The sequence below is a fragment of the Ixodes scapularis genome, unplaced genomic scaffold (assembly GCF_016920785.2).
Source record: "Ixodes scapularis isolate PalLabHiFi unplaced genomic scaffold, ASM1692078v2 PGA_scaffold6__148_contigs__length_123643588, whole genome shotgun sequence".
Classification (NCBI taxonomy): Eukaryota; Metazoa; Arthropoda; class Arachnida; order Ixodida; family Ixodidae; genus Ixodes; species Ixodes scapularis.
In genome coordinates, this window is record NW_024609881.1 from 121676131 (window position 1) to 121699165 (window position 23035).

Genomic DNA, 23035 nt, shown 5'->3' on the forward strand with positions numbered 1-23035 from the left:
CAGAGAGTCTTTGTGACGTCATGGATATCGCTAACCAATCTGGCATAGACATCGAGCGCGCCAAATTTGAATGTCTAAATGACCGCGAAGTTTGGCGTATCGATTTTCATTTTTCTGAAACTTTTTCTGAAACTTTGTATTAAACGATACAGCGGCAGCTGTTAATGCCTCGTTTTGCCGAAATCTGGCGGCATTTGTACGCCGAAACTTACGTGATCGCGGGGCACGAGCACCAGCCCGTCGCCATCGAAGGTCGCGCTATCATCGCTCGGGTTCTGAAAGGTTTTCTGACGCGTCCATAAAAAGCAACTAAACAAAACAATGTTCTATAAGAGCATTTCAAGCAAAAGGCACACCCAGTGATCTTTTCTCACCAAAAGCACATCTTCCAACAACGCAAAAAGCTGCCGCCCTCAATCGCAACATATTTTTGCCTAGTCAAATAAAACTTTTTGTTCTTGTAAAATTTTGTGGCATATGGATTGCCCCGTACACTGACGTGCTGTAGTAAGTTTCACCACAATCTTTCTGTAAAACCAACCAAAGAATTAACCAACAGCCTAATGGAAGGAGGGGAGGGTCCCCAAGGTGGAATTTTTTTCTTGTAAAAAGAGCATATATTTGTTTTTCCTAAGGAAAAAATGCCCCATTCTTGGCGAAATGGCGGTCACCTCCGTCTGCGACATCTCGTTACAGAGCCAAACCCGACCCATAAGTTCGCACTTGACCGGATATCAAACCTATTATGGGCTGCACGTGCCCACGACGTGCTGCAACTTTGTGGCACCATGAAGCAGTCTTCGGCAATCTCCATCTCCCGAAATAAAACCCTAAACAAAAGTAAAATGTACGTTCATAAGAGCTTTCTAACATGAGACACTCCATAGTTTGTGTATGAATGGCAGGGAGGTCTTTGAGCTGTCCCACCTCTAGCGCAAGCATCCAACAACCCCAGGGAGCCTCGTGAGCTTTGAACAGGGGGCTGCGGGCACGCTCCCTGTCCAACTTGGCCGAACCAGAATTCCCTTCTCTCTCGCGCGTATTCAACTCCTGCGGGGAGCAAGGAGAGGGGGGTTTGAAGCGGAGGCGAGTCACTTTTTTGCCTCCACTGGCACGGTCGTCGGCAACTTTCGAACGGTTGGGTCGTAATGCGTCGACGCCACTGAGTGCGCTAGAGGCACCGGATCTCCCGAGACGCATCACACTCTAATGGCTGCTCTGCGAGCACTCGCTGGAATTGGCTGTTTGGAACGAATAATATAGCCATCCGTTTGACATACAAACGCAGGATTGTCATTAGCAGATATGGTTGATCGTGTTTAACTTATTTCTGAACGTGAGAAGGGGATCGGTGGTCGAGTGGGCTCGCGCACACTGGCTCGGAGCACGTCGGGCAAAAGCTCGCGCTGCAAAACCCAGAGATCCTGGGTTTGGGGGCATTTCTACACCAGGTAGTTAGTCAGCCCATTGAGGCTGGCTAACTTCCGACTGTATAAACATACACGCAACATTATTATTTATTATAATAATAATAATAATAATAATGTCTTTATTTTTTTATCACATGATGAAGGGTAGGCCAGAATGTGAGAGGTATATTTAATTCAAATTTTAGTATCCCTTTAAAGGGAAAAATACAACACAGAATGTTTTTTTACATTGCAGGTTCTACTGTAGGTTGGTACTATACCCTTTTATTTTTCTTTGCACAGCGCCTCCCATTTGTCGTGGCAAGAAGTAGGTAAGTAAGTTTATTTCCCATCAACACTGATGGCGGAGGTCGAGAAAAAAAGCTGTAAAGTACAGCTTGACCCAGTGCTTCTGAGAACAGCTGCCCTATCTCAGAAACACTACGAAAAAGCTTCCATAGTTCCCAACGCACTACTGTTTTGGAATTTTTACGCTAAAGTTCCCACAGTCTCATGCACTGCAAATTTTCTATAGAAATTCATAGAATTCTCGCTCTCCAATTCACTGCTGTTTTGGAAATTTTATGGAAAAATCCCCAAAATTTCTCATAGTCTCCCATGCACTGTAGTTTTGGAAACTTCACGGAAAAGTTGCCGTAGCCTTTGACGCACTGTCACAGTAACTGTATGAAAGGGTTCCCATGGTCTTCAACGCACTGCTGTTTCGAAAGCTGCACGGAAAAGCGTGACTTCTCCAACGTACCAGTTTCTGAAACTTTCCATGAACATTCCCGCAGATGCCGGTGCACTGCCGTCGTCGTAACTTTACGGAAGAGTACCCACAGTCTTCCGACGCCCTGCAGTTGCGGTAACATTATGGCAAAGATGTCGTAGCCTCCGACGCACCGCCGTTACAATAACTTTACAGAAAAGTTCACATAGTCTCATTTGACGCCCCGCAGTTTCAGAAACTTTCCAGGAACGTTTCCGTAACCTGTGGTAGGCTGCTGTTGCGGTAACCAGACGGAATCGTTCCCGGAGTCTCTAACGCACCGCCATTACGGTAACTGCACGGAAAAGTTTGCATAGTCTCGTTCGTTTGCTCCGCAGTTTCTGCAACGTTCCGTAGAAACTCCCACGATCTTCGTCGCGAGTTCTTCTCTTGGGCCGGCGCGGTCTCAGGTGACGCACTCCTCTGCCGCCACCAGGTAGTCGTGGTCCATGACGGTCTCCTCTTCCGGCTGCTGCGCCACCTCGACGACTCCCTGCTGCTGCGGCGCCTCGTCCAGGCAGTGCACCTCCACGTACTGCTCCTCCTCCTCGGGCCCGCAGTAGTCGTGCTCCAGGTGCACCCTCGAAGACGACGTCTCGCTCAGCACCAGCTGTGCCAGCGCCTCCCGCCCCATCACTCCTCCCTCGTCATCCTTCTCTTCGTCGCCTGGAACGCACCACGAGAAGTCTCCGGCCGGCTCAAACTCCATTCCGAAGCCGCCGTCGTCGGCGTCGTCGGCGTCGTTCCACGTGTCTCCCTCGTCCACGCAGATGTTGTGGATCATGGCGCAGATGGCCACCACCTTCGATCGAATCGAAAATCGTTTTATTCAGACAAACGTCTAGAAGCAAAAGCCAAGGTGTAACATGGAATCTTTGGAACACATCATGTGGAAAGGGCAAGGAATGAGAAAAGTAATGGCAAAACTAAGTATAATGCCGTTACTTTCGTCGTTACACCAGAAAGAGTTCTCGTTACACCAGTTCGTCGTTACACCAGAAACAGCTCTAGTACAACAATGCAGCAGCCAAAAAGAAAAAAAAATCAGGCACGACTGAGTATACATTTTTACGTATAAAATGCTGTTTAATGTTGTACCAAATTATATACAGGGTGTTTCACAAAAAATAGACAAATTCGATATTGCGAAAACTACTCGTCGCAACGAAAAAAAGGCTTCTGTTGTTTTGGTCCTAGGCCAGGGGCCTATTTAGGAAAATTATTAAAGTCTAGGATAATTAGATTGCTAATTATTTTTGTGTAATTAACTTTTTTAATATTGTATTTAAGGACATGGTTCCAATTAGAAAATTTTTCAGCATCATCAAAGAACACTAAATCAACAAATTGCAGAACTATAAAAGGCTTCTAGCTGTCAGGCAATACCTTTAAGGTATGAAAGTATTTTCTTACAATGCTGCTATAAAAATCGTTAAAAAAGAAAAGACTGTTGCATCCCCAGATATTTTTTCTATGCCTGTTTGTTTGCTCCCGTTCTATGAAAACTGCCAGTACAGCTCGTCCATGAAATATACAGTAACATCGATAATAACATACAAACTGACGCCATATTTATTAACTTTTCTAAGGCATTTGATATGGTATCCCATGCTTTACTAATGCTTAAACTAAATCAACTTCATATTCATCCATTAGTGATATCGTGGATCAGGCAATTTTTAACCAAACATACTCGGCACACTGTAGTTAACGATTCCTCGTCTTCATATTGTCCTCTATCATCCGAAGTCCCCCAGGGCAGTGTTCTTGGGCCCTTAGTGTCCCTAATATTTGTAAATGACCTCCCTGATCACATAACATCCTGTATTAGACTTTTCTCAGATGACTGCATAATTCACAGATCCGTGTCTCTCCTGGACCGATCAAAAATCTCTACAAGCTGGCCTAAACATTATTGCCGACTGGTGTAAAACGTGGAAAATGACGATCAATTTTTCTAAAATGCAACTCGTTTCCTTCACATGTGCCCATAACCCAACCACTTCTACTTATACAATCTGCAACCAGCCCATTACCAAGAGTCCGCCGTACAAATATCTCTGCGTAGACTTATCTAGCGATCTCGCGTGGAACACTCATTTAACACGCATCCTGTCTAACGCTAACCGCTTCTTGGGTTATCTTTGACGCAATTTAAAATTTAGTAAAACAACTAGCCTACACTACACTTGCGAGGTCCCAACTCGAATACACGTCATCCATTTGGCATCCTTGGCAAGATTCATTGGTAACAAACATAGAGGCAGTTCAAAATCGCGCTATCAGATTCCTATTTTCAGACTACTCACAGACACCACTATCACTTCACTAAGAATAAACTTTAACCTGAATCTTTTTTCATCCAGAAGAACATTATCACGCCTGTCCTTTTTTCACAAAATCTACTATCATAACGGTGATATGAGAACTTCATTGCTATTTCCATCCAATTGTTTCCTCGCATTGATAATGCGTGTCTTTGCCGTTAACAATAGCGAAGTGGAATAACCTGCCTAACAGTATTGGGACCCAGACAGGTCATACCATATCCTAATCGCAACTGAGTAACCATTTGCAACTGCGCTACCTAGTAGTTTTTTTTATTGTTTGTTTATTATTATGTCTGTTTGAATGCTGATTTCTGTTTTGATATGCCTTTATCTAATAAAAGCTTCAATGCCCCCCTAAACTCGTAAGGGCCCTCGAGGCATAATAAATGATACTGTATGGTGGTGTTTTAAATCTTTTTATAACATCAGGTGGGGACCCAAAGTAGTCGCACGTGCAAATAAAAGCTAAAGAGGGCAAAGTGATGAGCTTACAAGAAGAAGAAAGCACCAAGGTACCTTGCATACAAAACCTTTTGGGTTTCGCTGGGACAGTCAGCTGTTTGTTTTAGGTTGTTTTTTTTTGTTTTTGTTTTAAAATACAAAAATATTGACCCCCCCTCTCCCCGTTGGTCCTGGTCCTTTTGGGGGTGGGCTACTCGAATAAGTCTGAGACTCCTGTTCTATTGTAAGAAGAGAATATTGAATAAAGCATGGGCGAGTTAATAGTAATAACGACAATAATAAACATAATTTACCCTGTCTACAGCGTATTACTTGGTTTTAATTTTGGTATTACTTGGTCTTAATTTTGCAGTTATTACTAATGACCAGTAGTAGTGGTTTTCAATATATGTTGCGCTATATGGCCGTTGTTATAGTTTTTATTGTAGTACCATTTTTTTACGATAATTATTTTTATTAGTTTTTCAAACAACAAAATCCAATGACGAGAATAAACTATTAACGGGTTTAAAGTAAATCTGATCATAGTTTTCCTCGAAGTTTCAATGTGTCGTTGTCATTGGCTTTTGTTGCTCGGTTGTGCTAGATTACCAACACCTATTGTTTTTTTAATATACTGACTGTTTTGTTTGCAATTTCAGGAACATTTATATTATTGTGTGTCGGTTAGGGTGACCACCTTCCTGCTAGTGAAATGCGGGACACGCGGGGCAGAGGGGGTGGGGGTATTGCACCAATTAAGCTCAAATAATTTTCACTACCAGTGGTAGATTATTTTGAATGCCAAAGATGGGATTCCATGTGCCGAAGATGAAAACATTAAAATCGACTGTACCAGAACTCAGTTCATCAAATGGAAATAAGAAACAGTAAATATTTTTCTGGTTATTGTTTCCTGTCCACGCTTACTTCTACCTGCACAAAGTTTTAACATTTTGTTCTTTTTTAACCGTTGCATGTGCGGCTGCCTTCACTAAAAGGAAAAAAAAAAGAAATCCACAGCAACCCTTTTGCATTGGCATTGTGCTACACAAAGTTTTAGCATTATGTTATTTTTCGACCGTTGCATGCGTGGCTGCCTTCACTGAAAAAAAAAAAAAGAAAAAGAAATCCACAGCAAACCTTTCGCATTGGCATGGTGCTACACAAATTTTTAACATTATTTTCTTTTACGACCGCTGCATGTGTGGCTGCCTTCAATAAAAAAATAAAAAAAAATCACAGCACACCTTTTGCATTGGCACGGCAATTTGAAAATAATTACAATATTTTATATTTAAACTTTTGGCGAGAGCTTATCCGTACAATATTTTCCCACTAAAGGGGAGGCACAACGCCGCATGCGCATCGGTGCTCTTGCAAGAACGACGGTTGCTCCCCGCAATGCTTGGATAGATCATAAAACATGGCGTACCATTTCGAATCACACAATTACTAGCGACCTCCGCAATTCCGCGTGCCAAATTTTTCGGCAGCACCGTGAGTTGCGGAGTGAATTTTATGACAGTGTGAAATGCGGGACATTTTTTAGATTTAAGACTTTCTCGCGGGATGCAAGACACGAGCCCTCAATGCGGGACACGAGCCCTCAATGCGGGACAGTCCCACGAGTCGCGAGACGGGTGGTCACCCTAGTGTCGGTGCTTTGCATAATTTTGTATAAATAGCCCGGTATCGAGTGAACAGTAAGAATAAATAAACAAAGAGTGCAGAACTCTGGCATCCTGGGTTCGATTCCCACCCCTGCCCGTTTCGATCTGGACGAGGATCGCACCGGCGTGCGGTCGTGTCTCAGAACTGCGTGATGCACATTAAAAACCCTAACAGTGGCACTGCACTGATTTCCCGCTCTTTAAACCGGAGCTAATATAATAATCGAGAGGCTCCATGCATCCTGGCCACTTCAAAGCGCATAGATGCAGACATTGATGGTCCCATAACGCTGGCGACGCCTTAGTTTACACAAAGAAGCGGCAAAGCATCACTCCTAAGTTATATGTACATAGGTAGCTCTTTTCTAGCTTACTTTGCAGAAGAACAAGGGTGCAATGTACAGAAATAAATAAAGTCGACAATTGCTCGAGCAACCTTCAACTCAATGCGGCAAAACAAACACACCCGACCTGTCGTCTTGTTCCTTTCTCTGCTCACGTGTCGCTCTATTTCTCGTTCTTTCTCTCGTGATCACAGACGTCGATGCCCACGATTTGCCGCACTCTGCTCTGGTCTAAATAAACAGACAACACAAAAGTACAAAAGTATGTTGTGCTTAAAGTACTATTTCAAGGAGGTTTAGGAAACCTGTACTTTACTGGTTGAAGTACATTTTTCAAGTATGGTACTTTTTGAGGAAAGAAAAGTACAACTCCCGACATCAAAGTACATTCCGCAAATTTCATCTTGTTCATTTTGTACCACAAAATGATGCTTTGTCAACGAGCAAGTGCCTTATAAGTTAATTGCGTTAAATAGTCTGTCAGCGAGTGGGAAACAACTACTCTGTGGCCACTTCACTTTATCCAATATTCGCCGCCATTTACGAAAATAATTGACATACCCCTAATTACCCCTGGGGCAATGCATACCAGTTTAGAAAAAAAAATACTGTATAGGGGAATGAAAGATTGTGTTGGAAAGTAATTGTACTTTACTTTCAAAGTACATTATATTTATAGTCCTTTAGTTGAAGTGCATTGTGCCCAGTGTACTTTCCACTTTACTTCAAGTGCATAACCTCTCATTTACTTTGTACTTTAGTTTAAGTACTTCTTAGGCGTACTTCACCCAATAATGAAGCTATCTAACTAAGGCACAAAATGATGACGCACCGACCTTGATGGTGCGCTGGCGCAGCGCCGTGAGCCGCCGCTCGAACACCAGCTTCCAGCGGCTGGTCATCTGACCCAGCGCGTCGTGCAGCACGGTCAAGGCCCGGTTGCAGACGGCGTTGAAGCTGACTTCAGCTTCGTCTTGGAGCGGCTTGTGGAAGGGCGGCATGACGGCCACGGGCGAGGAGAGGCACGGGTAGCCCTCGCCCCCGATGAGGAAGTAGCCCGGCGGCGGGTAGTCGCCCTTCTCGAAGAGTGGACTCGCGCGGAACACCTCCGAGGGCTCCATGGACGGGGGGTACCCCACCGAGAAGTCCAGGAAGCGGCCGTGGGAGTCGCACAGCGCCTGCGGGGAGCGCTGGGCTGAAGCCGGGAGCAGAGTGCGGCAAATCAAAAGCACACACGTTGGCGGTCCCGAGATAAAGAACGAGAAAGAGACAACAGAGGACCAAAGTACAGAGGACCAAAGAAAGAAAGAAAACAGACGATAGGTTAGGCGTGTTCGTTTCACCGCGACGAGTTGAAGTTGCTCGAGTGCTCTTCGGCTTATTTTACTTTATATGACACGCGATGCCGGTGTTCTTGCGCTAGTTAAAAATAGACAAAAAGCTAGATACAGACCTTGGAAGTGATGTTTTTTTTGTTTTCTTGCGTATGTCAAAGCGTTGCCAGCAATGATATAATGAATGATATAAGAAAGGCAAAGAATAGTTTTTTCAACGACGATTTATCTAGCATACTAAAAACAAATCCAAAGAAGTTCTGGCATGTCGTAAACCCCAAAGAAAAAAATACATTTCCTTTACTTCAAGAAGGTGACGTAAAGCTTTCTGCATCCGAGTCCGCTTTTAAACTTAACAGATTTTTTGGCGAAGTGTTTACCGACGAGCTCCCTTTATCTGACCGCCATGTTACACCTACAATCGTCATTCCAGAAATGGACGATGTGCAAATCAATATTGATGGTGTTATCAGTGCCATTAACCGCTTGCCGACAAAATCCAGCCCGGGTCCTGATGGTGTATGCTCGAAGCTACTTAAACTAACAAAGGATGCATCAGGTGCCGTGCTTGCCGGCTTATTCCAGCAATCGCTTAATACTGGCCACATTCCGAACGAATGGAAATCAGCAAATGTCGTGCCGATTTATAAATCTGGTAATCGGAATTGCCCAACAAATTATAGACCAATTTCATTGACCTGTGTTCCTTGTAAACTTTTAGAACATATAATATATTCATCTGTCATGAAACACTTAGTCTCAAACAACCTGCTATTTCCCAATCAGCACGGCTTTCAACGTGGTCTTTCGTGTGAAACCCAACTGTTTGAACTGGTAACGGATTTGCACACCTGTATTCACTCATCCTCACAAATCGACGCTATTTTTATAGACTTTTCGAAGGCCTTTGATCGTGTACCACACAGTCGTCTGATAAAAAAACTACAATATCTCAAAATTAATGATAAGGTAATTACATGGATTCGTGAGTTTTTGCACGATAGAAAACAATCCGTACTTGCAAATGACATCACCTCACCACCTATACATGTCAAATCTGGTGTCCCTCAAGGATCCGTTATTGGACCACTTTTGTTTTTAATTTATATAAATGACCTCCCCAACAACATTTCTTCAAAGATTCGCCTATTAGCAGACGACTGTGTGGTATACCGTCAAATATCTAGTCAAAGCGACTGCCTGGCCCTTCAAAGTGATTTGGATATCATACTTTCATGGTGTGACACGTGGCAAATGCAGATAAATATAGATAAAACAAAAATAATGACATTTACCAATCGTCGCTCATCTTTTCAATACGACTACAAAGTTATAGATTCAAAATTGGATAAAGTATCCACATATAAATATTTAGGAGTCCACTTAACTTCCAACCTCTCCTGGAACACTCATCTAGATTATATCCTTAGGAGGGCTAACCAGTCACTTGGTTTCTTAAGAAGGCATTTATATATGGCAACAGCAGAAACGAAGCTACTTGCATACTCTACCCTCATTAGGCCAAAGTTGGAATATGCAGCTATAATTTGGAACCCGCATCAAAAATATTTGATTAATAATTTAGAATCATTACAAAACAGGGCCACCAGGTTTATACTAAAAACGTATTCACCTATAAGCGTCAGTCAACTTAAGAGTTCACTTGGTTTATTGACTCTCCACCAGCGAAGATACCTCGCAAGGTTATCCCATTTTCATAAACTCTATCATAGTTCCTCAGATTTCCGTCAAAACAACATTCTCCCACCGGCTCGCATTTCCCCTCGTCATGATCATTGTTACAAAGTTCATATTCCATTTGCAAGAACTAATCTGTTCAAATACTCCCCGTTCGTACAAGCGGCGACTGAATGGAATGAGTTGGCAAGCGAAATTGCGACGGTCACTGATCATGATACATTTATGTTGTTATTGCGTGAATCTTTAGGGTGAATGAATCATATATTGCCCTGTATGTTTGTTACTCGCTCGCTGGGTCTATTGCTTTTTTTCTAGCACGTCGACTGCCTCCAATGATGCGAGTGCGTGTGTGGCTTTTTTGTTATGTAATGTCTTCCCTTCATGGTTCTGTTTAGCGTGACACGATGTCTTCTATTTTTTCTTGTAAAATATTGTATGATTATGTAAAAGTTTATACGACACCCCCCTCTATGTAATGCTCCTTTGGAGCCTTTAGAGGTATGTAAATAAATAAATAAAATAAATAAATAAATAAATACAATGCCATCGAGAATAGCGACGTATGTGGCATGCTTCGCACGGACTAGCAGTCGCCAGTTTTTGGTCTGACAACTTTCACCATGGTTATTACGTGGTGAGAGGAACAACACCCCCAAAAATGTTGTTTTTTTTAATGTGAAAGCATTAACTGTCTCATGGAGCGAGCCGACGTCATCAGCTCTGAAACCATGCTAAACGGCTCTTAAATCCTTCTTTAAGTCAAGCCAGCTCCGATTCGCCGGTTAGCTACGACATCTTTTACATCGCTTCGATCCCATTGGCTAGTGCACGTCGACCAAGATCCCATTCGCCGAACAAGCAGTGCCACAAGGTGGCGCTGCTTGTTCGTCACAAGGTGGCGCCACAAGATGAAACTGACGCGCAGCGTCAGTTTCAACGACTGGCCACCTCATGGCACTGCGTGTCCGTCAGCGCCAGAGCCGTATACAGGGGGGCAAACGTGGGTGAGGAGGAGTGACAATCCCATGCACCGACGGGATTTGAATGCGAGCGTGCCGGTGCCGGGGCCTGTAAAATTTTTGATAGAACTCCTACGCTCCGTTCGCCCCCGAGCCGACAGTGTGGCAAAAGCTACGGTCGGCGACGGGTTAAAGGAGCTGTGCAACGATTTCAACGTTGAAAGAATTTGCATCTTCTACTTTCGACATTGTTTATCTTGTCACTAAGGACAGAAAACACATCTCCTTCCTTCGAAATGTTGCGAATCCGCCGTGTAATCGTGAGGCAAAAGTTTAAATATTTCCCGACCTGCAGCCTCAAGCGGCGGCCATGAGAACCACGCGGCATGATATCAATCGGGGACTTGTAAAAAGATAGGAAGTTGTACAACTACCTACTCGAGAAAAGGTAACTTTTCTATAAATCTTGTTGTCCCAACAAATAGAGATGCGTCAAAAACCTGGTATCACTGACAAAACTTTTATTATGTGGAGTTTTAGTGGCGCCATCTATCCGAGGTCTACAAAACCGTCAGCTCTATCTGCTACCGCGAACAGCCGCCAGAAGCTGGAGGGGGACGGGGGCAGAGCCGGACGGGGATGGCCGGACCCGGACAAGACTTTCCTCCTTTCGCCATGTTGATCGCGCTGTACAAGCACGTGGTAAGTGGTCGCGAGCGGATGAGTTCTCGCTGCTCACTGATGGCTCTAGAGAGAGAGCTTCATCGGAGCCCTGCGCGACCCCCATTCACGTCACGGCGCAAGTGACTCGGAAGATGGTGAAGGAGTTGAGGGGTGCCCAAAACCTCAATCTTTGTCAATTTTTAAAATAAAAACTAGGACATACAGACAAAAGCGGTTTTTGTTCTTTACTTCAGAAAGGTCGAGACACCAACTCCCAAATTATTTAAGCAGAGCACTGAAATTGTTGCACAGCTCCTTTAAAGGGGCCGTGCAATCATATTTAAGCGTCTACCTTTTTTGCGTTTTCCCTGTCTCTTGAAGTTCGGGCAAGCCAGCGGGCACGGAGAGAGTAACTAAATATCAGTGCGTCATATTTTAACCGGACAACGCGGAAACCTCCTCCACCGACGAGGGCGACCCGCGGTACCGAAAGCGCGCAAAATGTGACGTCTTTGGTCCTGGGCTTACTAGTGGTCAGAGCTGCTAAAAGCTTCTTTTTAGTCGAAATACAAAATATAAGTGTCGCGAACCGTTTCAATTACTTATAAAAGTAGTTTTTGTTCACTTTTTTAGATCTGAAAAGAAACAAATGCAGTTTATAAAGTACGGAAACAAGAAATGACCCGTCGACATACCCGCCACCAAGCGGTGGAAAAGGCGGCGCATACTAGAAAGAAGTAGTGGGATCAGGCGCCGACACGGAAAGGTCCCAGATGTACGCGGCAGCGCTGCGGTCGTGTGGGCAGGAGGATCCGACCGGCTCCGAGCCTTCCGAAGGCCGTCGGCGAGATGCTTTGTCTTGCGGTTTGGCCGTTTCGCGGTATGGCAACGCGAAGTGGCTCCCACTCTGAACTGATCTTTACCCCGTGTTTGCTGTCGTTTGTGGCCAATGAAGTGTCATGCCGAATTAGTGTTTAATCACGCAGCAAAGGCAATGAGAGCCCCTCTGGCTGCCCGCTGCATACAGCCTGTCCAGAACACGCTTTAGTGGCGCCCTTTCGCGCCGTCGACACGGAATGCGGCAGCTGTGAGCGCTCGCGATGAGCTCACTACCCCCCTCTAGTTCACGGCCGCTCAAGCAACCAAGGACGTCATGAGGGAGGTTATTTTTTGCTTGTTTTTGTAATTTTGATTTGCCTATAACTTTTAAAATAAAGCGAATTTCAAGAAAATAAAAGTTACACTAAGTTACTACGTTCAGTGCGCTCAGATTTGGTGCAAATTAAAAATTAGTAAAAAAGTGCTTGCAGGGCCCCTTTAAGGACACGAAAGATGCTCTGCCTCTGGCGTGCGCTTGCTACCTTCCGCCGTGCTCTGACCGAGTGTGCAAGAAAACCTCACCAAAGGCAGAAATCTAGAGCCGGAACATGTGCTAGATTCCTGAACCATCGCCGACTGTAGGCGCTTGTTGGACCTGTCGTTCGTCTATCCTTCACTGCGTGATCACGCTCTTGTCTGGAGTTATGTGCAGAGGGCAGGGGCAAATGTGAGTGCCTGGCTCTCGCCGCCCTGTCGGCTTGAGGCTGGCTCACACGCTCGCAACTGCTTACAACCGAGTGCCTTCTCTTACGACGAGAGAACACGCTGGTGTCGTCTGTTGGGTCAGAAGATTTGGCATTTCCATTCATTTATCATTGATGGTATGTGCATCTGACCTCGCAAATACCGCAAACCCCTTGCCCTAGTGAAATGCAATTCCAGGGCCACCTCGTCGTAAGAGATTGGAACCACTCGGTCAAATGGAAATGCGAGCGTGTGAGCGGACCATTAGGGATAAACGAACTATAGGACTAACCGCCAAGATAATTTCTTCCCACTTCGGCACCACTTTCGACTCATTTGTGGTACCAAACGCGCCGTTCAAAGATGCCTCCCGGGTACCGCACTTTCGGAGGCCCTTCGGAGGCTCTGCCCACCTGCATGAGGACGGGGGTGTCGCCGGACGAAGGGGTGATGCAGCAGGTGTCAATGACGCCCCCCGCCCTGGCGAAGGCCTCGCTGGAGCACAGGTCGGCGAAGCCGTCCCCGACCTCCCTGAGCTTGGCGTCGGTGCGCGGCGGGTGGATCAGCAGGGTCAGGTGATCCACCAGGTTGTTCACGTAGCGGTACACCACGTTGTGGATCGTGGACCGGGGAATCCCAAAGGTGCCTGCACCGTTACGGGATCACTTCGTGTGCGGAACTTCTCGCAGACGCAACAGAGAATTCGAAGACGCGTCCAGTGGCGCTATTGGAGCGATAACACTGTTGGCTCGATGGCACCGTTGGAGCAGGAGGCTCGTGTCGTCTGCTATATCTTCTTTATTTAATTTTTTTTATCAATACTGTCGGACTTTTTTTGAAGGGCATTACAGGAGAAGTTGATAGATACTTGTACAATTACACCAAACTAGCAACAAACAAAATAACTAGAAAAATTGCGCGCAGTTATCGCTTCTTTTTCATCCAGCTCCAAGCTGACAGGGCGGTGGGAGCCATTCGCTTGCTAGACCAGTCAACCATCTCCCTTTTGTCACCTGACCCCACTCTCTGCACGGCAGTATAGGCAGGAGCGTGATCATGTGCCAAAAGATGACGGATGATTGATCCAACAAGAACATAGCTTCCACCTCGCGTCAAGTTGGGGTCGGACGGAGTATAGCTGCGAGTTTTAGACAAAAACCAGATCACCGGTTCTGTGCTTCACAATATGCAGTGAAATGCGTAGAGATTTCTTCGCAGGTGACTCAAAGAACCTACTCTAAATGCATCACGCGAGCAGAAACATTTTTTTCACAACTTCAGCGAACGAGGATTCAGACGTGTTTTGACACCAACAACAGCATGAGAGAAATGTGTTATCAACAGAATGAGCAATTTTGTTTAAAACATATCATAATAACAGCCTTCTACATTGTGAAAATGGTTTGTCACCTGAAAGCACAAAGTGTAGCTGATGATGGTGGTATAGTCTTCTGATGCTCTGGATCTCTCGGGAGAGATCCAGAGCTTAATTAATTTAATCATGGGGGCACAACATACCAAGCAAATTGATGGATGACGAATGAATACATCCACCTTCGAATCTTCCACATCCGTTTTTTTTAACTTTCCTCATGTGGCTCGTATTTTGAAAGACAGCGCGAAAAAAATTACACACGTTTTGACGTCCGTCTAATTTTAGTTTGTTTTTTCAGATTCGAGCCTTTCTGCTGTCTAGTGGAGCTACCGGAATGGCGGCACTACAGCTCTCGGAACATAAAAGAAAAGAGTGGTGCACAGCATAGCACAAATGCCGCAGTGTAAATATAATGTAAATTGTATGATGCAGAATATACGTAAATGTAGGGTGACCAGACGTCCCGTTTTGGCCGGGACAGTCCCACTTTTAAAAGTTAGTTTCAGCCGTCCAGCACTATTTTTGGTCTAACAAAGCCTCATGTCCAGTTTTCATGGGAACATTCATGGTAGTTGTGAACTCAGTACTAAGCTAATGGAAGACAACAGAAAGAATGGTTATTTGTGTCGGACGTAATGTTATAAAAATAAACATACTATGAAACATACCGTAGTTGCATCGGCTAATACATTTTGTTCACACAAAAGTGCATCTGGGAGAGACTTCTATTTTTCTAAATTGGACACGCTTCTGTCTGCGACATATCTTCCCCATCGTTAAAAGATGGAGAACAAAAGCAGTCGCGTTGTCAACGAAGAACTCTGGAAAATGTGCATGTTTATGTTTATGCGAAGCGGAGATTTTTTTTTCCCGTCCCCGATGTCCCGTTTTTTACTCCAAGGATTATGGTCACCCTACATAAGTGGCACAACGTTATAACGCGAATCTTTGATCGTCTGCCCGGAGGGGGCCTCCTGACCGGCAATGGCCCTGTAGGACGCCCCCATGCCCAGCCAGTGGAGGAAGATGAGCAGCTCGAGCTCCCGGGTCCACCCGCTGGCACGGGGCCGGGAGAAGATGGCGCAGATGCGGCGGAAGGTGGCGCGGCCGACCCTGAAGTGGCGCTCAAAGGGCAGCCGCTCGTTGTGCAGGTAGTCCAGCAGCAGGTTGCGCACGCTCGGGCAGCAGTTCACCGGCTGACGCATAGGGGGCACCGCCTTGGCCTGCGGGGGCGTCCAGAGGTCACGTTGGGGCATGCTTGCGCGGACCAGGGTGCCCTGTACTCCGGCGTTTTTTTTAGCCACCCCAACTAACTATATCTTTGGAATCACCGGCCTTTACCCTTTCACTTATGCTATTTAGGATCGCAAAATTCAGAATAGTTATTGTGAAATCGGCAAGTAAAAATGACGGCAAAACCAACATTCAAGTATAACCACACTTTTTAGTGGCGTAACGTAAGGGGAAGGCAGCTTGCAGGTCCAACGAACGGTCTAAAAATAGACTATGCCCAGCGATTGTTTCTTTTGTGCAGCTGCGCAAGTGCTGGAGCGAGCTTCCAAAGCATTCTTTTAACACCATAAAACTGCTTGTAATCAGTTGGGAACAAAGTCTACAGTCCAGTGACCCCTGCCTTCCCCCGACGTCACTTTTTCATTGTTGCCAGGAGAGACTTTCACTTTGAGAAAGAAGGTGAGGACCAAACTTAAAAATTAAACAATTTTGAAAAAAAAAAAAAAAAAAATTTTAGCTTAATATTTTGATGATTATTTTAGCAATGTTTGTTGGTGTGTTTAGCAAATTTTGAGGCAAATCGGGGACTATAAAGAAAACGCTGAAGTACCCCTTTAAAACCACTCGGCATCTCTTACAACGAGAGGTCGCGCTGGCGCCGTCTATTGGCGAGCTGTGGAATGCTCCGCATTTCAATATGTTTCCTCATCTTTCCGCGCATCATCCTTTCTTTCTTGGCTCAAAACCCTTTTGATAATGTTATAAACGACCATTTCTTGTACATGGTACATACTCTTCATCTCGAAAATACCGCAAAACACTTTGCTCTGGCGAAATGCAGTTCCGGGACCAGCTTATAATGGCGCCACTCTCATCGCGCGAGATCGGAGGAATTTGGTCGTAAGCAAACGCAAGTGTGTGAAAGGTTCCTTAGAGATCGTAGGGACACGGAATAAGAAAGTGTGCGACAGGCCCGTTGCAAGATACGCAGTGCCCTACACGGCACCGAAGAAGATTCTGGGAACTGGCCACACAGAACCAGTTGTAGCAGACGACGAAAAAGTCGCCTCGGCCCGCGGAGGTGTGTGGCAGCTGGGTCGGGGCCGTCATCTTGAGGCCAGTTCGCACATTTGCATTGGAGAGTGCTCGCTAGCGACAGCTCACGACGAAAGAGCACACTGGCGCCATCTATCGGGTAGCCGTGGATCACACCCGACCCGCATACATCTAGAACAAAGGTTTTGCAGTATTCACGAGATCAAAGCTTATGAGAAACAGTTGCTTATAACTAGAGTTTCGTGTTTTCGGTAAATACCGATAAACCCTGTAAAATGAACCATCCAGCCGGTTTAATTGGATTCAAAGAAAACCGAAAAACCTAGAACGAGAGCTGCCCTCGAATCGAAAATACCCAGCTTCACGAGACGAAAATTTCCATCTACAGCTTTATTTTTAAGTTGAGCGCAAACACAGCCCAGAGTGAACTGCCCGCGAGGCCACTTCGTTCTAAAGAACCACAGCCCGAACCGCATATCAATCCCTCGTCGGTACCGGAGCATTTTTTAAGCATTTGTTTCCGGCGCATGCTTCCTAGAGGTGAGGGAATTCCATGCGTGTGTTCTATTTTCTTCGAGCCCCAATGAATGCCAATATTTTGTCCGAAACCGAAAATTGGCACCGAAAAACACAGAATCTGCGAGAAAAAAATAAACTAAAAAAAGAAACGCCCCCGAATTTGAAGAAAAATAAACACGGAAAACAAGGAACCCTACTTATAACGTTGTAAGAGTTATTTCGAGCCCACGATGAAAGAATGACGCATAAAAAATGAGGAAATATAGAACTGTTTCGAGGCTGCCCGACAGGTGGCGCCAGTATGCCGGCATACTCACTCGTTGCAATCGATTACGAGCGAGCACGGAACACTTGAGCGCTCAGAAGCGAACCCGTGGACCAGTCTTTGGAGACACGTATAACAGGCCCGTCGAGAAATGTGCGGCACCTTACGCGGTACTTCAAAGAACTCTGGGAACTGGCTGTATAGAACCGGCTGTAGCAGACGGCTCGGACAACCTTGGGAACCAACTGCTGTGGGCGACGAAGGCCACGTAAACAAGAGGGTGAGGGCAAGCGTGCACTGCGCTACTTTCTTTCTTTCTCACTTTCTTTAGAGTCACGTGGTAGATGCTGCGGGGGCAAGAAGGATCATACGAGACATCCCCATGATTCAATGCATGCTTCATGCGCGGCCTGTTGGGATTTTTGAAAAAGGACCATTGGATGAGCCGGCTGCGACAGACATCCGCATGCGACGGTGTGCATGAATTTGTAAAGAGAGCTGGATCCCTTGTGGTCTGACAAGATTTACCTGTCCCCTTTGAATCGCTCTATTCAGCTGCTAGAAAGATCTGCATCAGTTAGTGTCTCCTTTGACGTCATGTCATGTCATGAAAAAAAAAGAAGAAAGTTGCCCGTGTTATTGATCATCCATTCTTTTCAATTTAAAGTTGCTTTTTCATACTGCTGTACCGATGATTTTTCCAGAATTCTTTCCCAAATACCCCCGTCCATACGCTGCTGTCATTCCTCGCTTTGTCTCGTAGTTTGCTAACCAGAGTTTGCCCATTAAAGATTGTGCAGTACAGTGCACTACCTGGTAGTTTATTTGTTATCGTTTATTTAGTGGGCTACAGCTTATCTGCAACAATATGTGCATGTCCGGGAGAGGAGTAGTTGGTGTCTATCGAGGATATATAAGGAACGAGAGATAATAAATCGACTTAGCTGCGTTTGAGACGTCTTCTCCTGTGCCCTCACTGTGTCTACTAAGGTTTATTTGGTACAGATCGTCTGCTACCTTCTTGCCGCACGTCGTCTGCTACAGACAGTCTTATATCAGTGTGCTACTGCTTATTTTTCTTTGTCTGATGTATCAGAAGGTGTTGAGGCAACAGCAATACCATCTACTAGTGATTAGAGAGATTGCATTTGGGGGCAAAAGGCCGCCCCCGGCGCAAACATCCAAACGCTAGGGGCACTCGGCTTTTCAGATCGTAACAAGCTCTCACCTTCCGTCGCTGCCGGAGTGCTGCAAGCAGTTGGAGCAGCCTGCGTTGTCGCTGTGCCGTCTGGAGGAGTAGGTTAACTTTGTTCAGGTAGTCGTTCACGGCGGCTGTGAGCATCGCGACGACGGCTTTCAACTTCTTGGGCTCCATTCTCGACAGCGCGCTCGACATCACCTCCTTTTTCATTTTGTCGCAGGCAACGAAAGGCTGTCCGTGGGTGTCACCGGTCTTGAAAAGCTCGATACAGAGCTTGAGACAAGAAATTGCGAAGTAGGAGAGTTCACTTGCGCATTTTCAAACGCACAACACGACCGGCGTCCATAGTAGTTTTTAAGTGGATGGACACTCGATGCTCGATTTCCCGCGTTCCACAAGGTACAGCGGCGCCATATTACTAGAAGGCAGTTTGCGCCATCTACCGAAGTCGTATTGCCTGTGACGCTTTTTCTCTCTTTCCTGACCACGGGAAAGGTAGGAAAAATAGTAGTTTTCAAAGGATTTGTGCTCGTGCTACCGCTTTTATTTTTCGAACTAATTTGCATATGGAGGAATACACTGATCTTTATGACAATTGCTGGATCGTGTGTCCCCGTCTTCGCTGCAGCGCGAGTGCGGCCAAATAATAATTGGGGTTGTGGGGATATTTATACAGCGTGTAGTTGGTCTGCCATTAAAGTTGCGACGAGTCACACGCTGTAGATGAGCAATTTAGCCAGTGCAGTACAACCGCTAGCCTGGGGTCTTTAACGTGCACCACGCAGTAGTGATACACGACCGCACGCCGGTACGATGCTCATCCAGATCGAAACGGGCAGGGGTGGGGCTCGAACCCAGGATCCCTGGGTTCTGCAGCGCGAGCTTTCGCTCCACGCGCGTCGAGCTGGGTGTGCGCTTCAGCCCACTCGGCTACCGATCCCCCCAGTGCGGCCAAAGACGAACGGCCATCTTGCATGTAAATTTTTTTTATTTTGCTAACGTTGCAGAGAGGTTCAACTGGCGCTAGTGTCTATGCGACTTCCGTGACGCAAATTGAAGCAGACAGCAACCAGTCTTCTTTTGCGGTGCTCCTGTGCATTCCTATGGGAAAACGCGCGTGCATTTTGTCTCTTCGCCGGATAATAACACGGAACACTTTGGTTATTTGGGTCGTACCGAATAGCATGTACCTTGATTAACACTGTAAAAGTATAATTGCTTTAGTTTGCGCATTTTTCTTCATCAGTGAACGATATTTAACTTCGCTACATTTCAGTTCCAAACGTGTGTTCCGCAGCAGGTGTGTAAGAACAAGCGACGATTCAAAGCAAAATTACAATCGAAACGAATATAGAATGTGTTCAAGACTCGCCAGCATTCCGGTGACGCTTGTTTATTGATAATATGCCAGTCCTGTCACTGTATGAAAATGATCCCGTCGTGCATGAGCGGATAAAAAAACTTTAAAACGTAGTGAATAAATTCCGTGGGCTATGAAAGGTGTCTCTTCGTGTCGTTCTCTCTACCGGGCAGCTTTTATTGCGCACTTCTTCTCAATGATATCAAGGGCGCGGGTGATATTTTGAACGTAGAACAAGCAGCTTCGCTCAGGGCAGAAAAAATAAAGCGGTATTTACTTATTTAAAATCGGAATAGATTGCGTGGTCTTCAATTTATTTTGATCGTACATGCACTGCGAGTTACTGATCCAGTGTTATAGTTCTTGCCGCCGCTCTTGATTTTCCAGATGTCCTTCGTTTGTTTGGCATGTATATCCCCCATGCTGGAAATCGCTGACGCCGCGTTCGCGCTAACAGTGTCCGACGGTGCACATAAATACACGTACGAAGCCGTTTTAGCACCGTTTTTAAGGCGACGAATTCGAAATAAAAACGCCGTAACTGACCAATTATTTTGTCGGCCTGACTGAGAAATGTTCCAAGCTACCTAGTACGTACGAATTATTTGGGATATTGGCTCTTATAATCGAGCGCAGGGAGAAAATGCACTCACCTTTTCCCATAGAAATGCATTACCGGAAGTCAATTTTCGACTGGTTGCTGTCTGCTTCAATTTGCGTCAGCACACTAGCGCCACTTGAACCTCTAGCGTACATTATAATAACTCTATGCGTTGCAGAGGCCGGTGGCAGCGTACAGAGGCTGGAATGCTAAAGGCACGTTTTCTACTCGTTCGTCGTCATTCGCCAAATAATTTTTTTTAAAACCTTATGCAAGGTGTGATACTTGCCGTTGAGAACACGGAAAAATTTTACGAAAGCGCAGTGCCGCAATCCAGAGACACATACGGCTTTACGCACATTGCACTCGCAAAACACATCCACATTGCGTCGATTTTTGGTCAGTGTCCAAGCGTGCGGAGGGCCGGAGGCACAAAGACACGGCACAGGCGTGCCAAGGAAGCTTTGAACACGCCGCGGTGAAACTTGCTTTCGACGAGGTGTGCCTTTTTCCTGCGGCACTGCGCTTTCGTAAAAGAGTAAAGCTATACGCACTCCGGAGTGCGCTTCGCGCGGAAATGGCTATACGCACTCCTCCGAGAGATCATGCCGCTCGGGCCACCCTTGTCAAACGGCGCGTGAATCACTGGGGCGCTCGTTAACACAGCCCCCCGCCTGCGTTCACGCCGCTTCGCGGCGACAGTATCGGCTGCTAATTACTAAGCGTAACCAGTACACGCCGCTTCGCGGCGTCCAGCCGGCAATCCAAGCCCCGCTGTCCCCGATCGCACCTCCGGAAAGGGAGTCCGATACCATTTAGTTCTGCAAAGTTTCTCGACAACAATCGATTTTTTTTTTACTGTTCATTGCAAAAAAGGAAATGTCGTAAATATCGCCAAATGCCTCAACAAAACAAAATGTTTGAGAAAAAGAAAAAAAAAAGTAGGCCCACCGCGGATCGAACCCGCGTCCACTTGCGTATGAAGCGGGCACCCTAACCACTACGCCATGGCACCGCTTAGGAAACTCGTTGTGTCCACTATTTTTATACGAGAAAAGCGGAGTGCGTATAGCCATTTCCGTCCGAAGCGCACTCCGGAGTGCGTATAGCTTTACTCTTCGTAAAAATGTTCACGTGTTCTCAACGGCAATTATCACGCAGGGTTTTAAAAAAACTTCTTCGGCGAATGACGATGAACGAGTAGAAAGTCCGGTGGCCGCACTCGCGGAGTGGAAAATACATAGAGATTATGGAAAATATCAAGGGGAAATGAAATACCAAGAGGAGTGAAACCCGATTCCCGAGTCCGTCAACACTGAGGCAGCACCTTTAGTTTTGTTTTGTGTTATTTACTTTTTGTTATTTACGTTTTCGGCGTTACTTTCTCAGATGTGCTGTGCTTCTCGCATTGAGTAAGTCATGTGGTGGTATTGTTTACCTTTAGAGATATATGACCGATGAATCGCGATAGAGGTCTTATCAGTCTTATCTCGACTTCGCTTTATATGTTGCTCCAGACCGGAGCAATACGCGGAGCATGGGTGAGATGGAGCTATGCTAGGAACTAGTGCCATCACAAGCGTGGGCAAAAACAGGTACGTCGCTTTTATCCTATCTTTTTGTAATTTATTATCAGAATGTCAGTACAAATCACGTCTTTGAATGAAAGGTGCCTCGGTTCGATCATTATCCTTATGTTTTTGCTAGAAGTTGCTATGAATCGTTTGCCAGGACGAACATTCTGATGATAAATGTTACCGTATTAATAACACGTTCTTTATTCGCGCAAACATCACGTGTGGGGTACGCTTTCGATCTAAATCACATTTTACCGCATTTTGCGACGATAGCCGCCGAGCATTTGGTTGTTTCTGATTACCTGGTGCTGCGTTTATGAACAAGTACTACGATTTGTCAAGCGAGTTCACCAGTGCTGACCTCTAAAAGTGAAGAATAGGTGTCCAAGCATCCACTATTGGCCCTCTCTTCCCCTCCTATCTTATTCACAACGCTTACACACAAGTTGTGATGACATTTCCATCTTCACTATTTTTCTTTCAGTGGCAAGTGTTGTGGAGAGTGTGCCTAAAGTGTTGACCATGGATCGGAGGACAGCACCAAACCATGCGCAGCTCAACATTCCACTGCAGACGAGTATGTGAAGGTTATATTCCCAGCAGAAATCGTAGATCCACAAAAAATATATATATATTTTTTTTCAGAATTGTTTGTGGTA

The 23035-nt window shown here is 45.6% G+C and overlaps 3 protein-coding genes across 5 annotated transcripts in view; 2 read left to right on the forward strand and 1 right to left on the reverse strand.

Moving 5' to 3' along the window:
* The window catches only part of LOC8023141 (transmembrane channel-like protein 5), an 85804-nt gene that overhangs the window by 21233 nt on the left and 41536 nt on the right, over window positions 1–23035 (forward strand). Inside the window, exons 1-2 of one of the 3 annotated variants that reach the window (XM_040221550.3) lie at window positions 21281–21298; window positions 22861–22953. In XM_040221550.3, coding sequence (XP_040077484.1) covers window positions 22899–22953 — 55 coding nt within the window. In that variant the 5' untranslated portion in view covers window positions 21281–21298; window positions 22861–22898. Of the gene's footprint in view, window positions 1–21280; window positions 21299–21994; window positions 22395–22860; window positions 22954–23035 lie in introns of those variants that run through there. The other 2 variants (XM_029988533.4, XM_029988532.4) reach the window with 2 other exon arrangements.
* Window positions 1571–19208, reverse strand: LOC8023142 (protein ALP1-like). The gene is made up of 5 exons (XM_029988537.4): window positions 18866–19208; window positions 15544–15787; window positions 13603–13835; window positions 7806–8147; window positions 1571–2983 (listed from the first exon to the last, which is right to left on the reverse strand). Exons 1-5 carry the CDS (start codon window positions 19046–19048, stop codon window positions 2588–2590), a joined length of 1398 nt encoding a protein of 465 aa, XP_029844397.2. The 5' UTR covers window positions 19049–19208; the 3' UTR covers window positions 1571–2587.
* LOC121048531 lies at window positions 9330–10458 on the forward strand. The gene has a single exon (XM_040504979.2). It carries the CDS (start codon window positions 9558–9560, stop codon window positions 10254–10256), a length of 699 nt encoding a protein of 232 aa, XP_040360913.1. The 5' UTR covers window positions 9330–9557; the 3' UTR covers window positions 10257–10458.